The sequence below is a fragment of the Chlorocebus sabaeus genome, chromosome 1 (genome assembly GCF_047675955.1).
Source record: "Chlorocebus sabaeus isolate Y175 chromosome 1, mChlSab1.0.hap1, whole genome shotgun sequence".
In the NCBI taxonomy this organism is placed as follows: domain Eukaryota; kingdom Metazoa; phylum Chordata; class Mammalia; order Primates; family Cercopithecidae; genus Chlorocebus; species Chlorocebus sabaeus.
Window position 1 is genome coordinate 8,232,443 of NC_132904.1, and position 25,390 is coordinate 8,257,832.

At 49.7% G+C, this 25,390-nt stretch overlaps 2 protein-coding genes and 1 long non-coding RNA gene across 8 annotated transcripts; 2 read left to right on the forward strand and 1 right to left on the reverse strand.

Moving 5' to 3' along the window:
* Positions 1-285: 285 nt before the first annotated feature.
* Positions 286-1,968, reverse strand: BANF1 (barrier to autointegration nuclear assembly factor 1). Of its 3 annotated transcripts, none has more exons than XM_007979529.3 (3): positions 1,849-1,968; positions 1,058-1,196; positions 286-805 (listed from the first exon to the last, which is right to left on the reverse strand). In XM_007979529.3, the coding sequence occupies exons 2-3, from the start codon at positions 1,178-1,180 to the stop codon at positions 659-661; spliced, it is 270 nt and encodes an 89-aa protein (XP_007977720.1). In that variant the 5' UTR covers positions 1,181-1,196; positions 1,849-1,968; the 3' UTR covers positions 286-658. The 3 variants fall into 3 exon arrangements, with proteins under 3 accessions (XP_007977720.1, XP_072870664.1, XP_072870665.1); XM_073014563.1 differs by lacking the exon at positions 1,849-1,968 and adding an exon at positions 1,585-1,675; XM_073014564.1 differs by lacking the exon at positions 1,849-1,968 and adding an exon at positions 1,433-1,643.
* A 14-nt stretch (positions 1,969-1,982) lies between these two features.
* Positions 1,983-10,697, forward strand: EIF1AD (eukaryotic translation initiation factor 1A domain containing). Of its 4 annotated transcripts, none has more exons than XM_007979193.3 (6): positions 1,983-2,514; positions 3,405-3,607; positions 3,743-3,851; positions 4,225-4,333; positions 4,502-4,549; positions 5,154-10,697. In XM_007979193.3, exons 2-6 carry the CDS (start codon positions 3,521-3,523, stop codon positions 5,296-5,298), a joined length of 498 nt encoding a protein of 165 aa, XP_007977384.1. In that variant the 5' UTR covers positions 1,983-2,514; positions 3,405-3,520; the 3' UTR covers positions 5,299-10,697. The 4 variants fall into 4 exon arrangements, with proteins under 4 accessions (XP_007977384.1, XP_007977471.1, XP_007977595.1 ...); XM_007979280.3 differs by having other exon boundaries at positions 3,429-3,607; XM_007979404.3 differs by having other exon boundaries at positions 1,983-2,384.
* A 3,648-nt stretch (positions 10,698-14,345) lies between these two features.
* LOC103225234 (uncharacterized) lies at positions 14,346-22,544 on the forward strand. Its single transcript, XR_494420.3, has 2 exons — positions 14,346-18,123; positions 21,201-22,544. It is a non-coding gene; the product is annotated as an uncharacterized lncRNA (long non-coding RNA).
* Positions 22,545-25,390: the final 2,846 nt, after the last annotated feature.

Genomic DNA, 25,390 nt, shown 5'->3' on the forward strand with positions numbered 1-25,390 from the left:
TCCACCAGGTGCTGCCTAGCCCAGCTGTTGACTTAACTGACATCTGGAGCACAGTCCATCTGGCTCCCAGGAAAAGATCCACCCACACCCTCTCCCACATCGCTCGGGGATTGAGACACAAGTCACCTGCCTGAGGCCTACATGGCTAGGGTGACTGCCCTCTGGGAGTGGAAGGGAAGCTGCCAGTTTCGGTCTCTACTGATAAGGAGTGAGGGAGACATGGTCTGTCCCTGGAGGAGAGGCAACTCCCAGCCCACTTGCTTTTCAGTGCACAAAGCCCAGTCATGAAAGCCACTGACTTTATTGATCTAAAAAACTTTACAAAGACAGTGACTGTTCTGCCCAAAAAGGAGCCAAATGGTATCAAACGGACTGAAAGTGAGGGTGGGGGGTGAGGGACGGGGCCAGGAATCCATTCAGGAAAGCTGGTAACTGTCACCAGGGAACCGGCAAGGGAAAAAGGGCGGGGGAGGCATGCAAGAGCGAGAATCCAAAAAAGTTGAAATGGTTAGGGGAGAAAACTCCCAAAAGACCCTGGAGTACATCGGAGGTGAGTACGACAATAGCAATCTTTTCCTTCGTAGAGGGCAGGGGAGGAGTCCCTACTCAGCTGCAAACTCTGGATGAGGGCTGGGGATTGAGAGCTTCCCAGAGAGCATCACAAGAAGGCGTCGCACCACTCTCGAAGGCATCCGAAGCAGTCCCGGGACTGCTTGGCGTTGGCGCCACACGTGTCCTTCAGCCATTCCCGGAAGAGGTCTTCATCTTTCTTTAGCACCAGAAACTGGCCAAGGACAACATAGGCCTGCAAAACAGGGAAAAAGGAAGGGGTGTGCTGCTCAGTGTTCAGTGAGGGATAAGAGCAAGGCGGCCATTCCTGTGCCATTCAGAGTACACAAGCCCAAGAAGCAGCGTGGGTTTTGCCCCCATATCCTCTCCACCAGGTGCCCAGGCTCTGACAGCCTCTTCAGATTATACCCCACTGTCCACCCCCTAGCAGATGGACTCACTTCCCTCCCACCCCCGCCTGCACCAGGTACAGGCGGTCACCCCACACCTTGTCAAAGCCCCTCTCCTCCAGCTTCTTGCCCAGGACTTCACCAATCCCAGCCAGGCTCCCCACTGGCTTCTCCCCCATGGGCTCTGCCACGAAGTCTCGGTGCTTTTGGGAGGTTGTCATCTTGATCAGGCTTAATCTAGGAATCCCAAAAGAAAGGCAGATTAGGGCTGAAGACCTGGAACTCCTAAGAGCCCACTAGCAATCTCACAGTAAGAGGCAGCCAAGCCACGGGTTACGGTGGCTTGCTCGATCCCCCTCATCCTGAAAGGAGAAAACCCAGATCCAGGGAGACTCTTCCCTACTATTCTGAAAAGGAGTTTCTTCCTGCAGGACCTGGATTTTGATCTTGCCCCAGAGGAAAAACGATCTTGCCTAACAGGTGGCGCAAGCGGGGCAGTGGGAAGATTCCCAGTCAGTAGCCAGGGCTGCCCGGAAGCTGTCACTCCCTCTGTGACCTTGGCTGAGCCAAAAAGGCACTGACTGCCTGGAACAGCAAAAGCTAACCAAAGGGTCTCTCTACCTACAGGGCGAAACGCACACCAAGCGCTGCGCACACCCGCTACGCGCCCACGGGGTACACGCCGCACCCCAGCTCCGCCCCCACCGCGCGCAGCCGCGGCCCGCCCCCTCCCGCGGCCCGGCTTCCACGCGCCGCACCCCGCCCCCTCCCGCAGCGCGGCCAAGCTCTCCCCCAGGGCCCGCCACAGCGCCTGCGGCCCCTCTCCTCCCCTTCTCCCCGCAGTCCCTCTGGCCTCCAGCCAGGGCTCTGCTCCGCGGCTCGCGCTCACCGGCAGCTTCAGTTCCCGTAACGGTTCCTCCCGCCACCCTGCTGCTCCCGCGAATACGTCAGGCCACTAGAACTTTCTTCCACTTCCGCTTCCGGGTCGCTTCAGCCCCCTTTAAAAAAAAAAACCTTCCACGTTGGGCCCTTCTAGCCAGTTAGAGCTATAGAGTTGAGGCGCCGCGGACCTCGACGGCGTCCTTAGTAGGCGCTCCTTTCCGGTTCTTCGCGGGAAGCCCTGTCTTCTAAGGTCTCGCTCCTCGAGCAGTTCTGAGGGAGAGAGGCCTACAGGGAGAGAACTTCCTTTCTGTGTTGCCCGGACCCGGAACTCAAAGACTTAGGCTTGACCGACCTGGCGTGGGGAAGAGTTAGAAGACGGACAAGGGAGGGAACGGGTGGCCGGGAGGCCTCTGAGACAGCGCCGGAAGACGGTTTTCGGAGGGATCGGACTCAGACTCACGTCGCACTCCTCGCAGTGGGACTGGTGGGAACTGGGAACGCTGGAGACCTGATTTCGAGGTGACGCTACCGTCGCGGCCGCCGGCAAGTTCCTTTACTGTGTTTTCTTGGCTCAGCCCTGAAGTGAGTCGTGGACGATCCTCTCTCAGCGTCCAGCCTGGACAGCGGGGTTGCTCCGGCAGCGTTCCTGGGAGCCCAGGGCCAGAGACTGAGTGTGGGTGTTTCTCTGAGGGTCTTTTCTCCGGGATAGACAGGGAGGAGGAAGGAGAACGGCGACTAGAGATGACAGTGTTTCCTTCGGAAACCATCAGTCTTAAGGGTACTGGCCCTCGTCTTCTAAGTACGCAAGTCAGAAAAATGCAGATGTTGCAGACAAGCCTGCTCACCTCAACCTTTAATTAACTAGTTCCTGGCTTGGACCATCACGGTGGCCACCTAATTTGTCTCCGGCTGTAGTGTGTTGCCAGACTGAACTTCTCTGTTGTGTGACTATGCCAGACTTGGGGTGTACAAGCGTGTTGAGAAAGATACGGTTTATTTCAAACTCCTTCGAGAGAGGTTGCCAGGATGATTTCTCTGGAACGTTCCTATAGTTTTACATTACACCAGTACTTAAGATTGTAGGAGTTACTGGTTTTTTTTTTTGAGACGGAGTCTGGCTCTGTCGCCCAGGCTGGAGTGCAGTGGCACGATCTCGGCTCACTCTAAGCTCCGCCTCCCGGGTTCACGCCATTCTCCTGCCTCAGCCTCCCAAGTAGCTGGGACTACAGGCGCCCGCCACCACACCCGGCTAATTTTTTGTATTTTTAGTGGAGACGAGGTTTCACCGTGTTAGGATGGTCTGGATCTCTTGACCTCGTGATTCGCTCGCCTCGGCCTCCCAAAGTGCTGGCATTACAGGCGTGAGCCACCGCTCCCTGCTGGAGTTACTTTTACATGACATGCACTGTATTGTCCCATTCTGTAACAGTGCTGAGTTAGCTGTTATTTTCCTGGGACCTAGAGAAGTTGAATAATTAGGAAATAAACGAAGGTAGGATTTGAATCCAGGCAGTTAGACTTCAGAGCCCATGTTCTTAACCAAGACACCGTGTCACCCCTCAGTAAAAGGCCCCTCCCCATCTTCAGAACAGTCCTGGGTTCTGAGCCTGCCATCCAAGGAACTCAGGAGGAGGAGCTGACAGTCTCTTCGTTCCTAACCACCCTGGGACAACTTCAGCATGTCTCAGGCCACCAAGAGGAAGCATGTGGTGAAGGAGGTGCTGGGGGAGCACATCGTGCCCTCCGACCAGCAGCAGATTGTCAGGGTGAGTGGCTTTGGGCACAAGCTGCTCTGCTCCCCACCCCTCCAGCCCTGGAGGGCCCCTGGGGTGGTGGCAGGGTGTGCGCGGCTGAGAGAGTGTTTGACCGATGAGACTGATTCTTGGTCTCTCCTGAACCAGGTACTCAGGACCCCAGGGAACAATCTCCATGAGGTGGAGACAGCCCAAGGGCAGCGCTTCCTGGTGAGCATGCCCTCCAAATACCGCAAGAACATCTGGATCAAGAGAGGTGAGAGGATCACTCCTGTAATCCCAGCACTTTGAGGGGCTGAGGTGGGAGGATCACTTGAGACCATCATGAGACCTTGTCTCTACATAAAGTAAAAAATTAGTTGGGCACGTGCCTGTGATCCCAGCTACTTGGGAGGCTGAGGCCTGAGAATCACTTGAGCCTGGGAGGTGGAGGCTGCAGTCAGCTATGATCATGCTATTGCATTCCGGCCTGGGCAACAGAGCAAGACCCTGTCTCAAAAAAAAAAAAAAAAAAAGAGAGAGGGAGGTGAGAGAGGCAGCCCTCTCTAGGAGATAGAACCACTTCCTATGGCTTTGGCTTTCCCTATTGCAGGCAGGCCTGACTTTGCCTTTTCTCTTCTTACCTACAGGGGACTTTCTCATTGTTGACCCCATTGAAGAGGGAGAAAAGGTGAAGGCTGAGATCTCGTTTGTGCTCTGCAAGGACCACGTGCGCTCCCTGCAGAAGGAGGGCTTTTGGTAGGTGGTCCCCTTGATCACTGACTCTCTGGCTGCTGAAGGCATTGCCTTCCTAGCTTGGGAACTAGGGGTGGGAAGGTCATGGCATCCCAGGCAGAGACAGCTGGAAACAGCTCTTTTGTGAGAAAGTGATTTGTCCTCCCTGACTTTGCTCATCTCTTGGCATAGGCCTGAGGCCTTCTCTGAAGTGGCTGAGAAACACAACAACAGGAACAGGTGAGGAACAAGCCTTGCGGTGGGGCACATGGAAAATAAGGGGTTCATGCTTTGGTGCCTTGAGGGAAAAATAGAGCCTTTTTTCCTCCTTACATAGGGTATCTGTTGAGAGCGCCTACATATGTGGTACATAGTTATGAATGTGGCTTGAAGGTCAGATTCTCTGGGTTAAAATCCTGGCTTTGCCACTTAAAGCTGAATGACTTTAAGCACGTCATTTAATTCCTTCAAACTCTATTTTCCTTATATATAAAATGGGAGCATTGTGAGGATTAAAGAAGTGGATGGCTTGTAAAATTGCTTAGTGCAGCATCTGGTGTGTGATGCGGGTTCGTTAAGCGTTAGTTGGTGGTCGTAGAATCATTCCTGACTGAAACAAATGGCTGTGGCACACGTTTGGGGAGTGGGGTCAGTCTTTAGCCTGTTTCTCTAGCTAAGTTTCCCCACTGTTTGCTCTGCCTCTGTCCCTTATTTTAGTCTTTAAAGGGTGCTGTAGGGCCCTGACTGCTGGGCCGGATGGTCCTCCTTTTTTTGGAACTCCTTGATCTACATCTGGTTTTCTCAGAAGGTGCTGGGCTAACTCTGCTCTCTTCCCTTCTTGCAGACAAACTCAACCAGAACTCCCAGCCGAGCCACAGTTATCAGGAGAGGAGTCCAGCTCAGAAGATGATTCTGACCTGTTTGTTAACACAAACCGCAGACAGTATCATGAGAGTGAGGAGGAGAGCGAAGAGGAGGAGGCCGCCTGAGACTCCAGGACCCACTTTTCCACTTGCTCAGGGACGGGCCCCTGGCTCTTCTGGGCTTGGACATTCCCAGGGTGCTCTGCAGATCTTCACCCCTGGATGGGGACAACGCAGGGCCCCTCTCTGAACTGATGTTTTGATTAGGAGAATTAAACCCCTGGTGGGTTGGTGACTTGTTCTGGTGTCTGAGTGGCTCTCTCGGGGAACGGAGACTTGTGGTGAAGTGAAGAACTGCTCCCTGGTAGACCTTGTGACTGGGTGGGCTGAATGGGAAGGAAATGGGAAATGGCTGGAGTCTTTCCTCGGTTGTTTGTTCTTTCTTACTGGGCACTTAGAAAGTGCCAGGCCCTGCGCTGGGCCTCCTTGCATGTGTGTAACAGCTGGGAGCACTCCTGCTTCCTTGCCTGCTTGCAGTTCATACCGATTCAAGCATTCAGGATGACAGCCCTAGGACCTAACACCCACCTGCCTCTAAGAGACGCTCAGGAGCCCATGGTGCCTCGTGCTGTTCTCCCCGCCTTTCTAGTCACCCTGCGTACGGGAGTGCTCACCTCCAGCTACTGTGTCCGTCCCCACATGCCATCCCGTCTCTCCCACCACTCTTCACCATCCATCACCTCCAGAAGGTGGCTGGCAAATCTCTCTGTCCTTACCTTTGTTTTGAATGGTCCGGCCATCTGACTTTAATTGAAACCTGATTATTCCCTGAGGACATTGATTGTCTTGTAACCTTTTAAATGGAGGCTGCTTTTCCACCCTCACCCTTCATCCTTCTAACCAGCCCTGACATTCTCATGATTAACCTTCTGTCTTCACTTCCCTCTTGCATAGCATCAGTTCCTAGGTCCACCCTACACCCCCATCTCCCTCCATTCTGTTCAGCTAGTAAAACCCTAACCCTGGGTAAACCCAGTCATTCACCTCTGCCCAAACCCAAGTCACCGTCATTAGGTGAGAAAACAGCCAGCCTGGCCACCCGTTGTCCCTTAAGTTTATTGTTACAAACCTCAGATGGACACTAAGCACTGCCCAGTGGATCTACTCTGGGATGTCTATTTCAAAACTTCTGTCTTACCTATCAGTTCCCCCTTCTTGTGGTAGTTACCACAACCCATGCCTCATTAAGAAACAACAGGTATCAGAGGGAACACCTGCCTCCCCGTTACCAACTCTGCAGATGTGCTCACATACCTTCCCGTTGTAAGCCAGTGGGATTTAAACCTTACCTCTTGTGCTTTGAAGCCCTTTTTTTTTTTTTTTTTAAAGACAGATTCTACCTGTGTTGCTCAGGCTGGAGTGCGGTGGTGTAGTCTCTGCTCACTGTAACCTTCACCTACTGGGTTCAAGTAATTCTCCTGCCTCAGCCTCCCTAGTTGCTTGGACTACAGGCGTGCACCACAACACCTGGCTAACTTTTTGTATTTTTAGGAGAGATGGGGTTTTGCCATGTTGCCCAGGCTGGTCTCAAATTCCTGACCTTAAGTGAGCCTCCTGCTTCAGCCTCCCAAACTGCTGGGATTACAGGTACGTGCCACCATGCCTGGCTAATTTTTGTATTTTCAGTAGAGACAAGGTTTTGCCATGTTGGCCAGGCTGGTCTCGAACTCCTGACCTCAAGTGGTCTACCCACCTCGGCCTCCTAGAGTGCTGAAGTTACAGATGTGAGCCACTGTGCCCGGCCTCTTTTGCTTTCTTAAAGACTTTGGTCGGGTATATGTGTTGTTGGGTTTTGTTCTGTTTTGGTTTGGGTGTTTGATCCTTTTGTTTTTTTGTTTTGTGTTTTTGGCTGTCCTGTCTACTGGATATGATGTGTTAGTGCCAAGCGTGCTGTAGAATCTCCCATTTCAGAAACAGGCGTGAAAACCTGTACTGATTCCCATGTCTTCCAGCTATCACTTCATTTATCTGTTTCTCATTTACTTCCTCTTATAGTGTGGCTTTAAACATACATACATCTGTATATATGTATGTATGAATATACACGTATAAAATATATAGATGTATATACCAAAAATAGATGATATGGGTTAAAGATGTGTATGTGTGTGTATCTATAATTCATCTGAAGTTGTTTTTTCTGAGAGGTAGCAAACTTCTCCTAAAGGGAAAGTCACTTGTCCCTATACTATTTCTTGGATGGTTCATTCTTTGCTCACTGGAATTATCTTTTTTTTTTTTTTTTTTTTTTGAGACGGAGTCTCGCTCTGTCACCCAGGCTGCAGTGGCACAATCTCGGCTCACTGCAAGCTCCGCCTCCCAGGTTCATGCCATTCTCCTGCCTCAGCCACCCAAGTAGCTGGGACTACAGGCGCCCACCACCACGCCTGGCTAATTTTTTGTATTTTTTTAGTAGAGACAGAATTTCACTGTGTTAACCAGGATGGTCTCGATCTCCTGACCTCGTGATCCGCCCGCCTCGGCCTCCCAAAGTGCTGGGATAACAGGCGTGAATCAGCATGCCCGTCCCTGGTTTTTATTTTATTTTTAAATAAATATTGTAGAAAAATTAACAGTCATCTTCCTATCCAGAAATGAGGTATGTTCTTTGGGAAGGTGGTGTGGTCTTCAAATGGGCTTTTACTTCCAATTTGATTTAGTCTTAGGAGTTTTATGAAAGTCCTAGTTACTGGTAGTGAAGGATCTGTAGAAATCACCTTTGCCCATCCCTGGCATCCACCTGTGTGTCCATCTTTGTGTTGCCCACCTTGTCGAATGCGCAGTTCTTCAGTTGATCTTGTGGCTTTCTAGATAGCCAAATTGTATCCCACTAATGGCAGTTTCATCTCTTCCTTTACACTCATGTCTATTTCTTGTGAATCTCGGAGGCCAGGACCTCCAGTGTGATGTTGCATGGCACCCTTGATTGCCCCTTTCTCAGTGGGAATGGTTTTCACGTTGTGTCCTGAGGTAGGACGCTTGCTCTGGGCTTCCAGTAGATGATCTTCATTAGGCTGAAGATGTTTTCTTCTGTTCTAGCTTATTGGGTTTTTTCTTTTTTTCCCCTTCCCTTTTGTTTAACAGTGATGAATGTTGACATCTATGGAGAAAATCAAAAGATTTTATTGTGTGATTGTACTGAGTTACAGTAATAGGTTTCCTAATGTTGAACACACCTTGCATTCTGATATAAACCTTGCTTAGTTTTACAGTATATTACTTATTTACTTACGAGTTTTGTCTCTGTCCCTGTGCCAGTCCCCTCCCTTGTTTTAAAAAATGACCTTCCTGTTCTATTTCGATATTAGCTTTATGCTAGCCTTGCAAATGGGTTTGGAGACGTCTTTTTCTTCAGGCTTGAATTGTTTATAGACCAGGTATTTGTTTCTTTATCATTTTGTAGAACTTGTTTACAAAAACATCTGTGCTGGATACTTTTTTCAGGGGTTGATCTTTGCCTTTTAGTTTATTCAGTTGTGTTCTGTCTACAGTTTTCTATCCTTGAGTCAATTTTGATAATTCATATCATTCTAGGATCATATTTCATATATATTTAAACTTTTTGGGCAAAAGGTCTTGGATAATATTTGTATTATTTGGAACTTTCTTTTTTTGTTTGTTGTTGTTTTGTTTTTGAGGCAGAGTATCGCCGTGTTGTCCAGGCTAGAGTGCAGTGGTATAGTATTGGCTCACTGCAACTTCCACGTTCCGGGTTCAAGTGATTCTCCTGTCTCCGCCTCCCGAGTAGGATTACAGGCACCCACCACCATGCCCAGCTAATTTTTGTATTTTTAGTAGAGATGGGGTTTCGCCATGTTGACCAGGCTGGTCTCGAACTCCTGACCTCAGGTGATTGGCCCCCCCTTGGCCTCCCAAAGTGCTGGGATTACAGGTGTGAAGCACCATGCCTGGCCTATATGGAACTTTCTTATAAATGACAAAATTGAACTCAAATTATAAGTAAACAAGGCTTGTTGACCTGAGGTCTCTGAGTGGCACGCTTCGGACAGGGTAAGCCAATGCCAGCAGCACGATTCCTCAGGCTCTCTCATTTATCTCTGTCATCTCTGCTCCCAGCTGATCAATGTCTTTCCCTCCTACAGACGTTTTCTGTAGGAAGCTTGAGTGTATACACAGAGCCCCTTCTTGAGGATCCCTGTATTTCAGTGAAGAGCAGTGGGTCTTCCTCAGGTCACTTGCTGTGCTGAAGCAGTCACTGCAGCCAGGGCTGGGGGTAGGAGGGTGTGGAGGACTGGGGTGGGGCAGGATGAGCCACAAGTAATTCTTATATGTTTCCCATGGAATAGAGAGGTTCTCTTACCAGAAAAAGTGGGGCAAGGGGCGAGGGCAGGTGAAATCAAGAAACACATGTTTATATTGTGTATTTTATTTGGCTAGCTTTGCAAGAGGTCTTCCTTACTGGCCTTTGCCTTCGTTTCTTTGGGATTATTTGCTCATTTTGGATTCTTGAGATGTGGGCTTAGCTAATTTAATTTCAATTTGTTTTCTAATATATTCAGGGCTATACGTTTTCCTCTAAATAGTCCTTTGTGTGTTTTTTTTTTTTTTTTGGCCTTGTATCTGTAAGCTTGGTCTTACGTTTTTCTTCAGCTCTCTCAGTGATACTGTGATCTACCTAGTAACATCTTTCTTTTCCCCCTAAAACCTTTTTGTTTCCACTTCTTCATCTCTTACCAGCCATTCAGCTTCTATGGGCTGTAACTAAGGGTCCTGATGGAGGTAGGGTCCTTGTATTCTGCACGATACTTTCCTATGTCATTCTCTGAAGCTGAATTCCACCTCTGTTCTCCCAACTGAATGGTGGGATCCAACCATGTATGAATAGATCTCCCAGAGTGAGCTGAGATCTGACGTTAAGAGCCCCTTGTCCTGATGTCATGGCCAGTCCCTGTGACTGGCTGCCTAATAGTACTTACTGGCTTCTCTTGCAGTTATGCTTGAGACTTTGTGGCCCTTCAGACTCTGCACCTCTGTCACTTCAGGACTAATCTCTACAGCCAGGTCATTTCCACCACGGCTTCCCCGTGTGGCCCAGTGCACTTTCCTCCCTTGCCACCCAGCCACCCCTGTGTGTGTGCCAAGGAGCACAGATGGCAATCTGAGCTCACCACATGGTTTTCCTCCTCTAATCTGTAAATGTGGTGGCATATCATAAATTTCTCACGTTAAAATATCCTTGCATTCCTGGAAGAAGATAGTCATGATGGATTTGTTATTATACTGCCGGATTTGGTTCTCTGGTATTTTGGCATCCAGGTGTGTAGGTGAAATGGTTTAAACTTTTCCTTTTCTGTAGTGCCCCCACCCTTTGTTTTGTATCAAGGTTATACCAGCTTCATAAAATAAGTTGAAAAGTGTTTTCCCTTTATTTTAATTACAAGAGTTTGTATAAGATTGGAATTTTGCATTTCTAAAATTTTTGGTAAAGCTTGCTGTAAAACCAACCATGCCCTGGTGTTTTTTTTTAGGTGGGTGGGTAGGTAGGTTGGCACTAAATTGTCAGTGGTGATAGATTACTCAGGTGTTCTGTTCTTCAGTCATATTTTCAAGGAAAAAATTTTTATATTATGTATTTATTTATTTTTGAGACAGGATCTTGCTCTGTCACCCAGGCTGGAGTGCAGTGGCACCATCTCTGCTCACTGCAACCTCCGCCTCCCAGGTTCAAGTGATTCTCATGCCTCAGCCTCCCGAATAGCTGGGATTACAGGTGTGTACCACCATGCCCGGCTCATTTTTGTGTTTTTAGTAGAGACAAGGTTTCACCATGTTGGCCAGGCTGGTCTCAAACTCCCGATCTCAAATGATCTGTCCACCTCAGCCTCCCAAATTGCTGGTGTTACAGGCATGAGCCACCGCACTCAGCCCCCCATATTTTCTCATGTTTGCTATGGCTTCAAATTTACTAGTACAGAGTTATTTGTATGATTGCCTTATGTTTGTAATCTTGGCTGTATCCAAAGTTATGTCCCCCTTTTTATATGTAATATTGTTTATTTGTGCTTTCTCTCTGTTATAGCTGGTCAATCTTGGCAGAAGGTCATCATTAGTCTTTTCTAAGCACCAGCTTTTTGTTGTCATTCTTTGTCATTGGTATTTCATTAATTGCTGCTCTTACCGTATTTCCCACTTATACTCCCTTTGTTTTTTGTTTGTTTTTGTTTTTCTCTCATAACCAATGGGAAACAAACCAATCCCTCTGGGTTTATCCTGTAGTTCTTTTTCTTTTTCTTTTCTTTTGTTTTGTTTCTGAGATGGAGTCTTGCTCTGTCACCCAGGCTGGAGTTCAGTGGTGTGATCTCAGCTCACTGCAACCCCTGCTTCCCAGGTTCAAGGAATTCTCCTACCTCAGCCTCCCGAGTAGCTGGGATTACAGGCGTCCGCCACTACACCGGCTAATTTTTGTATTTTTAGTAGAGACAGGGTTTCACCATGTTGGCCAGCTGGTCTCGAACTCCAACCTCAGGTGATCTGCCCACCTCGGCCTCCCAAAGTGCTGACATTACAGGCGTGAGCCACCGTGCCCAACCCCTATAGTTCTTTTTCTAACCCTTTCGGTTACTTTTCAGCTTTACCTCTCCCTCACCCCAAACTATTTTAGAGAATTTTCAAACCTAAAGAAAAAGGTGAAAGAATTGTGAAATAAGTCTTGTTTGCCTTTCAGCAGGGTCACCAGTCGAACATTTTGCCATGTTCTATTTCTCTACACATGCACACATGCATACGGTTTTTACTTTTTTTGTTGTTGTTGTTGTTGAGATGGAGTTTTGCTCTAGTTGCCCAGGCTGGAGTACAGTGGTGCAATCTCAGTTCACTGCAAACTCTGCCTCCTGGGTTCAAGTGATTTTGCTTCCTCAGCCTCCTGATTAGCTGGGATTACAGGCGCCTGCCACCATGCCCGGCTAATTTTTTGTATTTTTAGTAGAAACAGGGTTTTACTGTGTTGGCCAAGCTGGTCTCAAACTCCTGACCTCATGATCCGCTGGCTTCAGCCTCCCAAAGTGCTAGGATTACAGACATGAGCCACTGCGCCCAGCCAATTTTTGTATTTTTAGTAGAGACGGGGTATCTCACCTGTGGCTAGGCTGATCTCAAACTCCTGAATTCAGGTAATCCACCCGCCTTGGCTTCCCAAAGTGCTGGAATTACAGGTATGAGCTACTGCACCTGGCCTCCTTTCTTTTTAAGGCTGAATAATTCATATAGACCACATCTTGTTTATCCATTTATCCACTGATAGATGTTGGGGTGGCCTCCACCTTTTGGCTGTTGGGAATAATGCTGCTGTGAACATGGGTGTATGACTCTCTCTGAGACCCTACCTTCAGTTCATGTGGGTATATATCCAGAAGTGGAATTGCTAGCTCATATAGTAATTCTATTTTTACTTTTTTCAGGAATCACCATTCTGTTTTCCATGACAATTGCACCGCTTTACATTCCCACCAACAGCGCACGAGGGTTCCAGTTTCTCCCCATCCGAGGGTTCCAGTTCCTCCCCATCCGAGGGTTCCAGTTCCTCCCCATCCGAGGGTTCCAGTTCCTCCCCATCCCAGGGTTCCAGTTCCTCCCCATCCCAGGGTTCCAGTTCCTCCCCATCCTTGCTGACACTTGCTGTTTTCTGTTTTTTGTTTTCACAATAGCCATTCTGATGTGTATGGAGTATCTAGTATTTTACTTATAGCTTAGTTTTGAATATTTTCTAATTTTGATTATGGTTCCTGTTTTGGTCTATAAATTATTTACTTTTTTTTTTTTTTTTGAGAGTCTTGCTCTTGTTGCCCAGCTGGAGTGCAATGGTGCGATCTTGGCTCACTGTAACCTCTGCCTCACAGGTTCAAGCCATTCTTCTGCCTCAGCCTCCTGAGTAGCTGGGATTACAGGCACCCACCACCATGCCTGGCTAATTTTTTTATTTAGTAGAGACGGGGTTTCGAGACCAGGCTGGTCTCGAACTCCTGACCTCAGGTGATCCACCCGCCTTGGCCTACCAAAGTGTTGGGATTACAGGCATGAACCGCTGAGTCTGGCCTATATTTAAACATTTTGGTTGGGCGTGGTGGCACATGCCTGTAATCCCAGCTACTTGAGAGGCTGAAGGGAAAGGATTGCTTAAGCCCTTGAGGAGTTTAAAGCCAGCCTGGGTGACATAGTGAGACTCCATTTCTATAAAAAATTAAAAGTCAAGAATAATTAAATATTTAGTTGGTTATTTTTAATAATGTGAGCAGCTTCAAACCCACCACCACAAAATAAAAGCTAGGACTTTAACAATAACCCAAGCAACATACTCTGCCTCCCATCCTACCCTGACTATCCCATTCTCTGCTGTCCCACCCAAGGCAACCATCGTCCGAGTTCCATGTGCACTTGTTTTCTTTTTACATGGTTTGCTTTATTTTTCCTTATTTTATTTATTTGTTTGTTTATTTATTTACTTTTTGAGATGGAGTCCTGCTCTTGTCGCCCAGGCTGGAGTGCAATTGTGCGATCTTGGCTCACTACAACCTCCACCTACTGGATTCAAGCGATTCTCCTGCCTCAGCCTCCCAAGTAGCTGGGATTACAGGTGCGCACCACTACGCTTGACTAATTTTTTTGTATTTTTAGTAGAGACAGGATTTCACCATGTTGGTCAGGCTGGTCTCAAACTTCTGCCCTCAGGTGATCCACCCGCCTTGGCCTCCCACAGTGCTGGGATGACAGGTGTGAGCTGCCGTGCCCGGCCTGGTGCTTCATCTTCAGTAGTTGCCCAGCTGTCCCCCAGGAAAGTGACTTGAGTCACAGAACCCTGGATTTTGTCTTCATTCAAGGCCCAACCATCTCTACTGACCTGTGTCTGAGAAGCATGCAGAGAAGTTTGGGTGGTTTCCTCAGTGGGAGCTGCTCTCAGAAAATCATTGATAAAGCAAGAAGTCAGGACACCATGGACACCACCAGCGGTTCATGCTGTGCATGTGTTTGATCCACTGGCGACATTTGCAAGAGAATCCAAAAGTCCCTGTGGGAGGTGTGGAGGCATGCCGCATGCCTCACTTGGTGACACTGAAGAATGAAGAATTAGCAGTAGAGGCCGGGCGCGGTGGCTCACGCCTGTAATCCCAGCACTTTGGGAGGCCAAGGCAGGTGGATCACCTGAGGTCAGGAGTTTGAGACCAGCCTGCCCAACTGGTAAAACCCTGTCTCTACTAAAAAGAATACAAAAATTAGCAGGTGTGGTGGTGCACGCCTGTAATCCCAGCTACTCGGGTGGCTGAGATTGGAGAATCACTTGAACCCAGGAAGGGAGGCAGAGGTTGCAGTGAACCGGGATGGCACCACTGCACTCCAGACTGGGCAAGAGCAAGAATCCATCAAAAAAAAAAAAAAAAAAAAATTAGCAGTGCCCAGGGCTGTATACCAGGTGCCAGTACTGGCAGCAATTCTTTCAGTTATTATGATAGATTCTCATGACGATAAAATACTCACTTTGTTATTTAACCCTTGCTAATCCACAAAAAGTTGCCAAGTACCAGAATCCTTTGTTACTAACCAGACCAGGCTGTTCATTCTTGAACAGCATTGGGGCATCACTTTGTTTTAATAACTCTTGTATGAGAAGAGCACTGTCTTTTCCTCCTGGTAGCAATGTGGCTCCAACTACTGGCTGATGTAAGAAGGTACAGGCAGTTGCTGGCTGTGTATTCAACTGACATTTAGAGAAGCCATCAGCAGAGGTCACCCTAAGCACGTAAAACCAGCAAGTCAGCACCTTGCCTCGGGGCTACAGAACCCTAAAACATCGAACCTAGTAACACAGTCTCCTAAAGGAACTGCATTCTTGGTCCAATCAAAAGGTCCACATGCCCCAACAGCAGTTAGGACGCTGGTGGACCACTGTGAACACAAGCTCCATGCCCACAAAGATGGATTCACTCACCAGGCATGGTCAGAAGTGGCCTTCCTCCCCAGCAGCATTTATAAGCTGGAGTACAGTGCTTGGAGGGTGGTGGGGAACTGCCCTGGTTTGTTTTTTTTGTTTTTTGGGGGATTGTCACTCTTGTTGCCCAGGCTGGAGTGCAGTGGCGCGATGGCTCACCGCAACCTCCGCCTACTGGATTCAAGCGATTCTCCTGCCTCAGCCTCCCGAGTAGCTGGGATTACAGGCATGTGCCACCACGCCTGGCTAATTTTGTATTTTTAGTAGAGAGAGGGTTTCTCCATGTTGGTCATGCTGGTCTTGAACTCCCAACGTCAGGTGATCTGCCCGCCTCGGCCTCCCAAAGTGCTGGGATTACAGGCGTGAGCCACCACGCCTGGCTGCCCTGGTTCTTTCAGTTAGAAAGCACCCAAATAGAGGTGCAGGAGGACTCACATGGCGGTATCGGTATCTGGACAAGGATGAGGTACCCCTGTAGTTATTGTCTGAGGATTCAGGGAGCCTGGGACCTGGTAGGTTGGCAGCAAGGAGGGGCTGGTGAGACCTAAGAACTGTGGCCTCTGAAGGGGTCCTCTCCCCAGCGCCCCTCAGCACATGTATTCAGCTCCCCTTCTAGTGACTGCTGAAGCTTTCAGGCCTTTGGGGGTTTTGCCTCCCTGCATTCTTCTCTGAAGGCTCCAAGTGCCTTCTTTCATGTGGGTCCCCCAGCCACCTCATGTCTGCCATAATTTAGCTTTTGGGAATGGAGGTTTGTCTTACTGATCCTACTCATGATCTGTGGCCACACCCTTCCTTCCTCCTGCCCTCCCTTCCTTCCTTGCTTCGCAATCTCGGCTCACTGCAACCTCCAGCTCCTGGGTTCAAGAGATTCTCCTTCTCCAGCCTCCTGAGTAGCTGGGATTACAGGCACCCGCCACCACGCCTAGCTAATTTTTTGTATTTTTAGTAGAGACGGGGTTTCACCATGTTGGTCAGGCTGGTCTTGAACCCTTGACCTCAGGTGATCCACCCACCTCAGCCTCCCAAAGTGCTGGGATTACAGGCATGAGCCACTGCACCCAGCCCACACATTCCTTTTGTGGGGGCGGGGCCGCAGGGAGACCTGTCCATCTGTCCTGCTTCTTGCTTCTCCCTTTCATTTTGTCCAGGGTTGACAAATCAGCCGTTTCTGAGGACCCCTCCTCTCTGCCTCCTCCCCCAGGTGGAGTGTGCATTGGCACAGAAGGGCTATGTTGCTTCTCTCACTCCCCTTGAACAGGTGCCTGGGGAGGGAAAGGTCTGGGACCCGAGGCAGAGCAGGTGGCATGCTGTGTCTGTTGGGCAGTGGTGAGGTGGGGAGAACACTGGCAAGGCTCGTTAAGGCCAGGAGGTACGGGGCTCAGGGACTCAGAGAATCAACATGCAATGACAGCATTGGTGTGTCTGGGGCTCAGGGAGAGGGAAGTGGGACCCAGCCTGGCCTGAGTGGAGACCCTGAGTAGGGCCAACTCCGTCTTCCCAGTGTGTTTGGGCTTTGGAGACATGCCCAGGGCAGGACAGCACTGATTCTCACCATAGCCGTGGGGGCCAGGATGGCTGTCTCCTCCCTACACCACAGTGAAGACATTCAGACCAACAGAATATAGGAGTTTATCACCAACAGACAGAAGGGAACAAACTTCAGAAACAATGAAAAGATTTGACTATCAGTATTTTATTAATATCACAAAATATGTTAAGAGCGCTTACCATCTTTCTATCTGATCTGGAGTAGTTTAAACAGAATTTGAATGGTGTATTATCTAAAGGTAAAGCCTTTAGATAATAAACTTTTTTTTTTTTTTTTTTTTTGAGACAGTCTCGCTCTGTTGCCCAGGCTGGAGTGCAGTGGCGCAATCTCAGCTCACTGCAAGCTCCGCCTCCCGGGTTCACGCCATTCTCCTGCCTCAGCCTCCCGAGTAGCTGGGACTACAGGCGCCCGCCACTGCGCCCGGCTAATTTTTTCTATTTTTAGTAGAGACGGGGTTTCACCATGGTCTCGATCTCCTGACCTTGTGATCCGCCCGCCTCGGCCTCCCAAAGTGCTGGGATTACAGGTGTGAGCCACCGCGCCTGGCCTTTTTTTTTTTTTTTTTGGTATGGAGTCTCACTCTGTCACCCAGGCTGAAGTGCAATGGCACAATCTCAGTTCACTGTAGCCTTCGCCTCCCAGACCCCAAGTGATTCTCCTGCCTCAGCCTCCTGAGTAACTGGGATTACAGGCACCTGCCACCATGCCCGGCTAATTTTTGTATTTTTAGTACAGACAGGGTTTCGCCGTGTTGGCCAGGCTGGTCTCGAACTGCTGACCTCAGGTGATCTGCCCACTTTTGCCTCCAAAAGTGCTGGGATTAAAGGTGTGAGCCACCGTGCCGGTCAATAAACTTGTGAAGTTTTAAAAACATCTAGGCTTGGTGCCTTTTTTGATGTGTCAAAAAATAACCACAGCAAAGATTTACATTGTTTTTAGCTTTGGAAAATGGATAGCTCTTTATTAGAAGGCACCCTAGTGGGAAGACAGCAAGTTACAGGCCTAGGAAATGAAGAACTTTAGAGAAGAGAGGAAGGAGAAGGCAAAACCAGTGAGCTAGTTCCTTATGCCATATGTGAGTCACCATAGGAAGAGTTTATGAACTTTCACTCATTCTCATGTTGGCCTTTTTTTTTTTCCCCCGAGACGGAGTCTTGCTCTGTCGCCCAGGCTGGAGTGCAGTGGCGCAATCTCGGCTCACTGTAAGCTCCGCCTCCTGGGTTCACAGCATTCTCCTGCTTCAGCCTCCCGAGCAGCTGGGACGACAGGCGCCCGCCACCTCACCTGAGTAATTTTTTGTAGTTTTAGTAAAGATGGAGTTTCACCGTGTTAACCAGGATGGTCTTGATCTGCTGACCTCAAGATCCGCCCGCCTCAGCCTCCCAAAGTGCTGGGATTACAGGTATGAGCCACTGCGCCCAGCCATGCTGGCCATTTTTTATATTTATGTAATTATGTAAAATGATGCTTGATGTTTTTTTTGAGACAGAGCCTCACTCAGTCGCCCAGGCTGGAGTACAATGGCACCATCTCGGCTCACTGCAACCTCTGCCTCCCAGGTTAAAGTGATTCTTGTGCCTTAGCCTCCTGAGTAGCTGGGACTACAAGTGTATGCCACCAAGCCCGGCTAATTTTTGTATTTTTAGTATAGACGGGGTTTCACCATGTTGGCCAGCCTGGTCTCGAACTCCTGACCTCAAGTGATCTGCCCACCATGGCCTCCCAAAGTGGTGGTATTACAGGCGTGAGCCACTGCACCCAGCCAATGCTTGTTATATCTTAACATGAACTCAACATCAATTTTTTTTTTTCTTGAATACTGTTATGTATACAAGAAAGTGCACAAATAATACATTCTCACAAAGTGAGCACTCCCTTATCCAGCACCCAGATCAAGAGACAAAACAGCCCCCCAAAGAAAGCCCCGTGAGGTTTTGCACTCTCTACTGCCCCGAACCCCTATTATTATTATCATCATCATCATCATCATCATTATTATTATTTTAAGAACTGGGGTCTCTTTCTGTTACCCAGACTGGAGTACAGTGGTGTGATCAGAGCTCACTGCAGCCTCAACCTCCTGGGCTCAGGCAATCCTCCCACCTCAGCCTCCTGAGTAGCTGGGACTATTGGCACACACCACCACGCCCGGTTAATTTTTAGAATTTTTTTTGTAGAGACAAGGTCTTGCTTTGTTACCTAGACTGCTCTAGAACTCCTGGCTTCAAGCAATCCTTCCACCTCAGCCTCTGAAAGTGTCGGAATTACAGGCATGAGTGACTGCACCCGGCCTTCTATACTGCTTCTAACAGAATAAAATAATGTTGCCAGTTTTTGTATTAAATGGAAGCAGACAGGAGGTACAATTTCATGTCTATGAGGTTTATCCATGTTACTCATTCGGTTATATGAATGTCTACCCTTTGTTGATTTTTTTTTTTTAGAGACAGGGTCTCACTCTGTCACCCAGGCTGGAGTGCAGTGGCCATTCACAAGTGTGAGGATAGCTCACTGTAGCCTCAAATTCCCAGGATCAAGCAATCCTTTGCCTCAGCCTCCTGGGTAGCTGGGACTACAGCTACAGGCATGAGCCACCACACCCAGCTAAATTTAAAAAATATTTTTAGAGGTGGTTGCCAGGCTGGTCTTGAACTCCTGACCTCAAGGGATCCTTAGCCTCCCGAGTTGCTGGGATTACAGGCACAAAGAACCATGCCCGGCTATTTCTTCTTCTGTTAATGGACATCTGGGTTGTTTCCAGTTTGGGGCTGTTATAAATAGTGCTGTTAAGAACATTCTTGTTCATGTCTTTGGCTGAACATATGTATACTTTTCTGTTGCTAAGCCAACATGTTCTTGCTCTCTCTTTTTAAACAAAGTTCTATAATGGAAATTTTCAAACATACTCAAAAGTAGATAGAATGGGATAATGAACCACATTGTACCTGTTATGCAGCTTCAGTTTTCTTTTGTTTGTATTTTTTGGGGATTTTTTTGAGACTTGGTCGTGCTCTGTCGTGCAGCCTGGAGTGAGGTGGCATGATCCTAGAACACTGCAGTCTCCAACTCCTCCTGCCTCAACTTCATGAGTAGCTGGGACTGCAGGTGCATGTCACCATGCCTGGCTGATTTTTAAATTTTTTTGTAGAGATGGGGATCTCACAATGTTGCCCAGGCTGGTCTTGAACTCCTGGCCTCAAGCAATCCTCCTGCCTCAGCCTCCCAAAGTGCTGCGATTACATGCACGAGTCGCCATGCCCAGCCAATATCATCATCATTATTACTAACAATAAGACTATTAAATGTGTTTAAGAATTCATTATGTTAATTTAAAAAATTATTTTAAAAGACATCCTACTAGGGATGTGAGGTCAAAATATTCTATAGACATCCTACTAGGGATGTGAGGTCAAAATATTCTATCGTAAAGTCTTTTGAAATAATTCTGGTTGGATGTGGTGGCTCACGGCCAGAACTGCAATGGGTGCAGTTGCCTGAACTGAATCCTTTTGCTAAAACAGACTATTGGCTGGGTGTGGCTTATACTGCAATCCCAGCACTTTGGGAGGCTGAGGTGGGCAGATGTCGAGGTCAGGAGATCGAGACCATCCTGGCTAACACAGTGAAACCCCATCTCTACAAAAATACAAAAAACTAGCTAGGCAAGGTGGCGGGCGCCTGTAGTCCCAGCTACTCGGGAGGCCGAGGCAGGAGAATGGCGTAAACCCGGGAGGCGGAGCTTGTAGTGAGCTGAGATCTGGCCACTGCACTCCAGCCTGGGCGACAGAGCGAGACTCCGTCTCAAATAATAATAATAATAATAATAATTAACAAAAATTAGCCAGACATGACAGCATGTGGCTGTGGTCCCAGCTACTCAGGAGGCTGACGTGGGAGTATCACCTGAGCCAGGAGGTCAAGGCTGCAGCTAGCCATGATCGTACCACTGCATTCCACCCTGGGTGACACAGGGAGACCTTGTCTTAAAAAAAGTAAAAAGAGGCCGGGCGCGGTGGCTCAAGCCTGTAATCCCAGCACTTTGGGAGGTCGAGACGGGCGGATCACGAGGTCAGGAGATCGAGACCAGCCTGGCTAACATGGTGAAACCCCGTCTCTACTAAAAAATACAAAAAAACTAGCCGGGCGAGGTGGCAGGCGCCTGTAGTCCCAGCTACTCGGGAGGCTGAGGCAGGAGAATGGCGTAAACCCGGGAGGCGGAGCTTGCAGTGAGCTGAGATCTGGCCACTGCACCCCAGCCTGGGCCACAGAGCCAGACTCAGACTCCCTCTCAAAAAAAAAAAAAAAAAAAAAAAAAAGTGAAAAGGACATTACTAGGCTGGTGACCTGCTAGTGGTGGCTGCAGATGGAGAGGCTTCCCTCGGCAATGATTAGTGGGGTGGGATGGGGGTGGGGCTGGGCCCAGAGGAACTGACCCTCTTTGTACCATTGAGTGAAGCCAGTAAACCTGCCCCACCCCAGGCATACCCCCTTCTATGAGGTACTGCCCAGCCCGGCGAGCAAGCGTGCCCACTGCTCATCAAGGCGGAAGGCAGGACTCATCAGCTTGTAGTCAATGCAGTGCCTGCAACAAAGCTGCTCCAATCCAGAACGCACCCCGGGGAGAAATATGTCTGAAGTCATCATAGCTGTCTCGTCTGCAAAGTGACTTCCCGAAGGGTTACCTGACCTCGGCTCTACTGCAAAGGAATCATCACTGTGGGGTCCAGAACCTCAGGTGGGTGTCAGGGCCATCCGTGGGCACTGCAGGAGTACTCTTCCGTGGACAGAGTTCACATGTCACCCTCGCTGCAGGAAAGTGTCACCTACGGGTGCAGACATCCATGGAAGTGACATATCTGCTGCCTACTTTGGTGCAAGGAAGCACGTAGGGCGACACAGAGGCCTCCACGCAGCCTGGTGTCTGTCATCTTGCCGGCTGTGCTGTGTTTGGGCCTGGCCCTCTTTTGGACCTGCCTGAAGGTCAGCCACCCTGTCCAGAGCTTCTCCTGAGCCCCCCGAGGACTCACAGACTGTGCCTGGCCCCCTCAAGGGAGCAGGGAGCCAGCAGCTGCCATCCTTTCTGGGTAGAGGTGGGAAGGAGCCGGGCTGTGTTTGGGTCTGGGGTAGGCAGAGCCTCTGCTGGCCAGTGACTCCCTCAAGGCTGCTGTGTTTACAGAGAAGCAAACCAGGTGTTGCTCCTAACACTGGGTCCCACAAGAAGACAGTTCTAACCTCGTCCTTCCCATACACTCCCTGAGAGCCATTCCTGTCCCTTCCACATTTCAGAGCACGACGGGTGGGCACCCCTGGGCCTGCCTCAGCTCCCTCAGGCTCTTCTCCCTACGTCCTGGTGTGGGGGTGGTGACAGCCGTGGCTCTGCAGACCACAGGATCTGGCCTATATGTGACCATTTAACAGAGTACATGTCCCTAGGCCTGTATTTCCCTTAATTCCTCCCTCGAGCCCCCTAGCTCCCAACTGTAGTATTTAACTGGGCTGGGGCTAGGTAGGGTTGCTCTGTCCTGGGGGTGGCCAGGGACTCATCCAGTGCTTATAAATAAATAAGGCCACAACTCAAAGAAAAAAAAATAGACATTAGGACAGCTGGGGTCTAAAATGAGGTGGAAGTGATGCATCAGTGTACTTTTCCCGATGTCCTGGGTGGCATTATGTGGGAGAACGCCCTTGTTTGCACGACACACACACTTAGTTGGGGCAGTACGGAATCCCCTTGTCCAATGATTGTCAAATGCCTCAAGGGGAACACTTTGTATTGCTTGCAACTTTTCCTGTGGGTTCTAAACAGTATCACAGTTTTGGAAACTCTTTTTAGCAATCTCTGCATTTTCAGGGTCCTCAGCCCCACCCTGCTCTCCATTGTCCACATGGCTGCTGGTGGATCTCTCTGGGAACTCCAGCCAATAAGTCCTGCTCCTCCGGGACGCTTACTGCGAAATCCCCACTTTCCTGGGACCAGCCTGTCCCTCCCACCCATGGCACTGAAGCCCAGAGACCCCACACCAGCAGAGCCAGGTCCTCACCCTGGTTGTCACCTTCAGCCACTGCCCAATGTACACCTGGGCTGAGCCCTTCCTCAGGAAGCCAAGGGACAATGACAGGACCAGCTGGGGATGGCAGGGCAGGAAACTAAAGCCCCGGGGCAATCACGGGTTTGGCACTGAGGGGCGCCAGGGACCACGCTGTAGGATGAATGGGGGCGAATCTGCCTACCAGACCGTGCTCCTGAGGCCTGCGTCCACTGCACAGAAGGGCACCTTTTCCCAGGTCCACAGGGAGCCTGTGCTGGCAGGGCCTGCCTGGGCCCTCCAGAGCATCTCTGAACTGTGGAGGAAGAGGCAGGGCCCTGCCTGGGGCTGGGTGGGGCAGGTTTGGGGTCACAGGCTGAGGCTTGGAGGAGCCTGGAGGACCCGGGTAGGATGTGGGCACAGGAAGGGGCAGGCCCGAAGAGCAAGAGGAGGACCCTGTCCTGGCCTTGCTCAAAACCAAGGCCACGCAGCACTGGACCACTGGCCTGTGCGCTGGGGTCAGCATCACCAACCCGGAAGGCCCATCCGGAGGAGAGCCGGGCCTCCTCCCATCCTTCACACCTGGCTATGCCCTTGCGCAGTGGCTGCTTGCTCTTAGGACCAAGCCCCACAGGCCCAGGTAGCCTGTCCGGCTTTGCTTTGGGTTCTTAGACAGTGCTTGCCAATGCTAAGCACATTTTTGTTGAAGTTGTGGAAGGATCAGTCCTCAACTATACAGTAGGGTGGCCCTAGAAGTCTGAGATCATGGCCCCCTCCCCCCGCCATTTTGTAGGTGAGACAGAGACTTGATGACCTGCCCCAGGTCAGGCAGCAGTGAAGGGAAACACAGAGGGCAAACATAAGCACCCTCTCCTCCCTGAGTGCCACCCGCCTGGCTCCTGAGGTCCTGGCTGAGGGCTCACTGACCCTTAGGGCAGCCTTTGAGCCATCACTGCCCTTCAGGTACTTGAGGGCAGGGGAAGCACTGCTGGTGTCTGGCTACTGAGCAGCAGAGCTGGGAAGCCTCCTTGGGTTCTGTCTGCCCCGGGCACTCAGGCCTCCAGGGATTTGGTAGTTCCCAGCCACTCTCAGCCCTGGGCACACGGGCAGGACACAGCTGGGGAGCGGAGTATAGTATGCCAGGGCAGAGAAGGGAAGTCTCTGGGCTGGGACCAAGAGCCAGAGATGCAGAGAGGAAGCAAGATGGTGCGAATGAGGAGGCCCCTGATTCACCACATACTCTGCCCCGTTACCAGCGCCAGAAAGTGAGTCAGCCTCAGAGCTGAAGCCAGCCTGTTCTACCCCAGCTCCACCTGGGCCCTAGTCCAGGCTGCGGTCATTTTCAGCTGTGATAGCAGCTTTGACAGCCTCCTAAAGGACCATTTCCTGCAGATGTCAAGGTGTGACTTGAACACTAGGCCAGGGCCTGAGGTCCATGCCAGGGACAACTGACTGCCCGGTCCCAACCCTGAAAGCACCTCCTAGGCTTCATTTTTTTTTGAAACAAGGTCTTACTCTGTTGCCCAGGCTGCAGTACAGTGGCACCATCTCGGCTCACTGTTACCTCGACATCCTGGGCTCCAGCGATTCTACTGAGTAGGTGGGATTACAGGCACCCGCCATCACACCATGTTCTTTTTTTTTTTTTTTTTTTTTTTTTTTTTGTATTTTTAGTCAAGATGGGGTTTTGCTATTGGCCAGGCTGGTCTCGAACTCCTGGCCTCAAGTGATTCACCCACCTCAGCCTCCCAGAGGGCTGGGATTATAGGCGTGTGCCACTGTTTTCAGCTTCCTCCTAGGCTTTTGAAACTGCCCCAAGTCCTAGTCCCAGCCTAGACGTCCCAGGACACCCTTCCTGAAGAAGCCCAGGAAGCAGCCAAGATGAAAACAGAATCAAGAGTCAGATGTCAAACTACAGAGAATACAGAGCTCGAGGAAGGGCACCTGAAGACTCAGCCCCACAGCTCCAGCCACACAAAAGCAATGGCGTCAGCGCCGACCGTGCATTTTCAGGCTACTGGGTTTTGCACCTTGTCTACAGTTTTCTCACCCCAAGATTATTTTAATTAATTAATTTATTTATTTATTTTTTTTTGAGACAGGGTCTGACTGTCACCCAGGCTGGAGTGCAGTGGCTCAATCAGGGCTCACTGCAGCCTGTCTCCCGGGTTCAAGCGATCCTCCCACCTCAGCATCCCAAGTAGCTGGGACTACAGGCGCTCACCACCACACCTGGCTAATCTTTGTATTTTTGGTAGAGATGGGGTTTTGCCACGTTACTCAGGTTGGTCTCAAATTCCTGGGCTCAAACGATCCTCCTGCCTCAGCCTCCTAAAGTGCTGTGATTACAAGCGTGAGCCACCGTGCCCAGCTGATTATTTTTTAAAGTTCACAATTTTCGTCAATTTATTTTTTGGTTTCATTTTTAAAATCTTAAAACGTGGGAGCCACCTGGGAAGTATGTGAGTGTATGTGGGGCCGGGCACCAGTGTCCTGGGCACCCAAGATGGCCATTTGTCTTTCTATGGATTTGAGGCTCGCATGTCCCCCAGCAGCTCGGTCAAGCTCTATCACAGAGTTCAGGCCAAGGATCCCATCTTTCTGGGTCACTGCATGTGGGCAAGTCTCCCAGGAGGCACTGGG

Coding starts and splice junctions, on each gene's coding strand:
- EIF1AD (XM_007979193.3), top strand. CDS start 3,521: ATGTCTCAGGCCACCAAGAGGAAGCATGTGGTGAAGGAGGTGCTGGGG. Junction 4,334..4,501: donor CTGCAGAAGGAGGGCTTTTG/GTAGGTGGTCCC, acceptor CTCTTGGCATAG/GCCTGAGGCCTTCTCTGAAG. Junction 4,550..5,153: donor AAACACAACAACAGGAACAG/GTGAGGAACAAG, acceptor CCCTTCTTGCAG/ACAAACTCAACCAGAACTCC.
- BANF1 (XM_007979529.3), bottom strand. CDS start 1,180: ATGACAACCTCCCAAAAGCACCGAGACTTCGTGGCAGAGCCCATGGGG. Junction 806..1,057: donor AGGAGAGGGGCTTTGACAAG/GTGTGGGGTGAC, acceptor CCTGTTTTGCAG/GCCTATGTTGTCCTTGGCCA.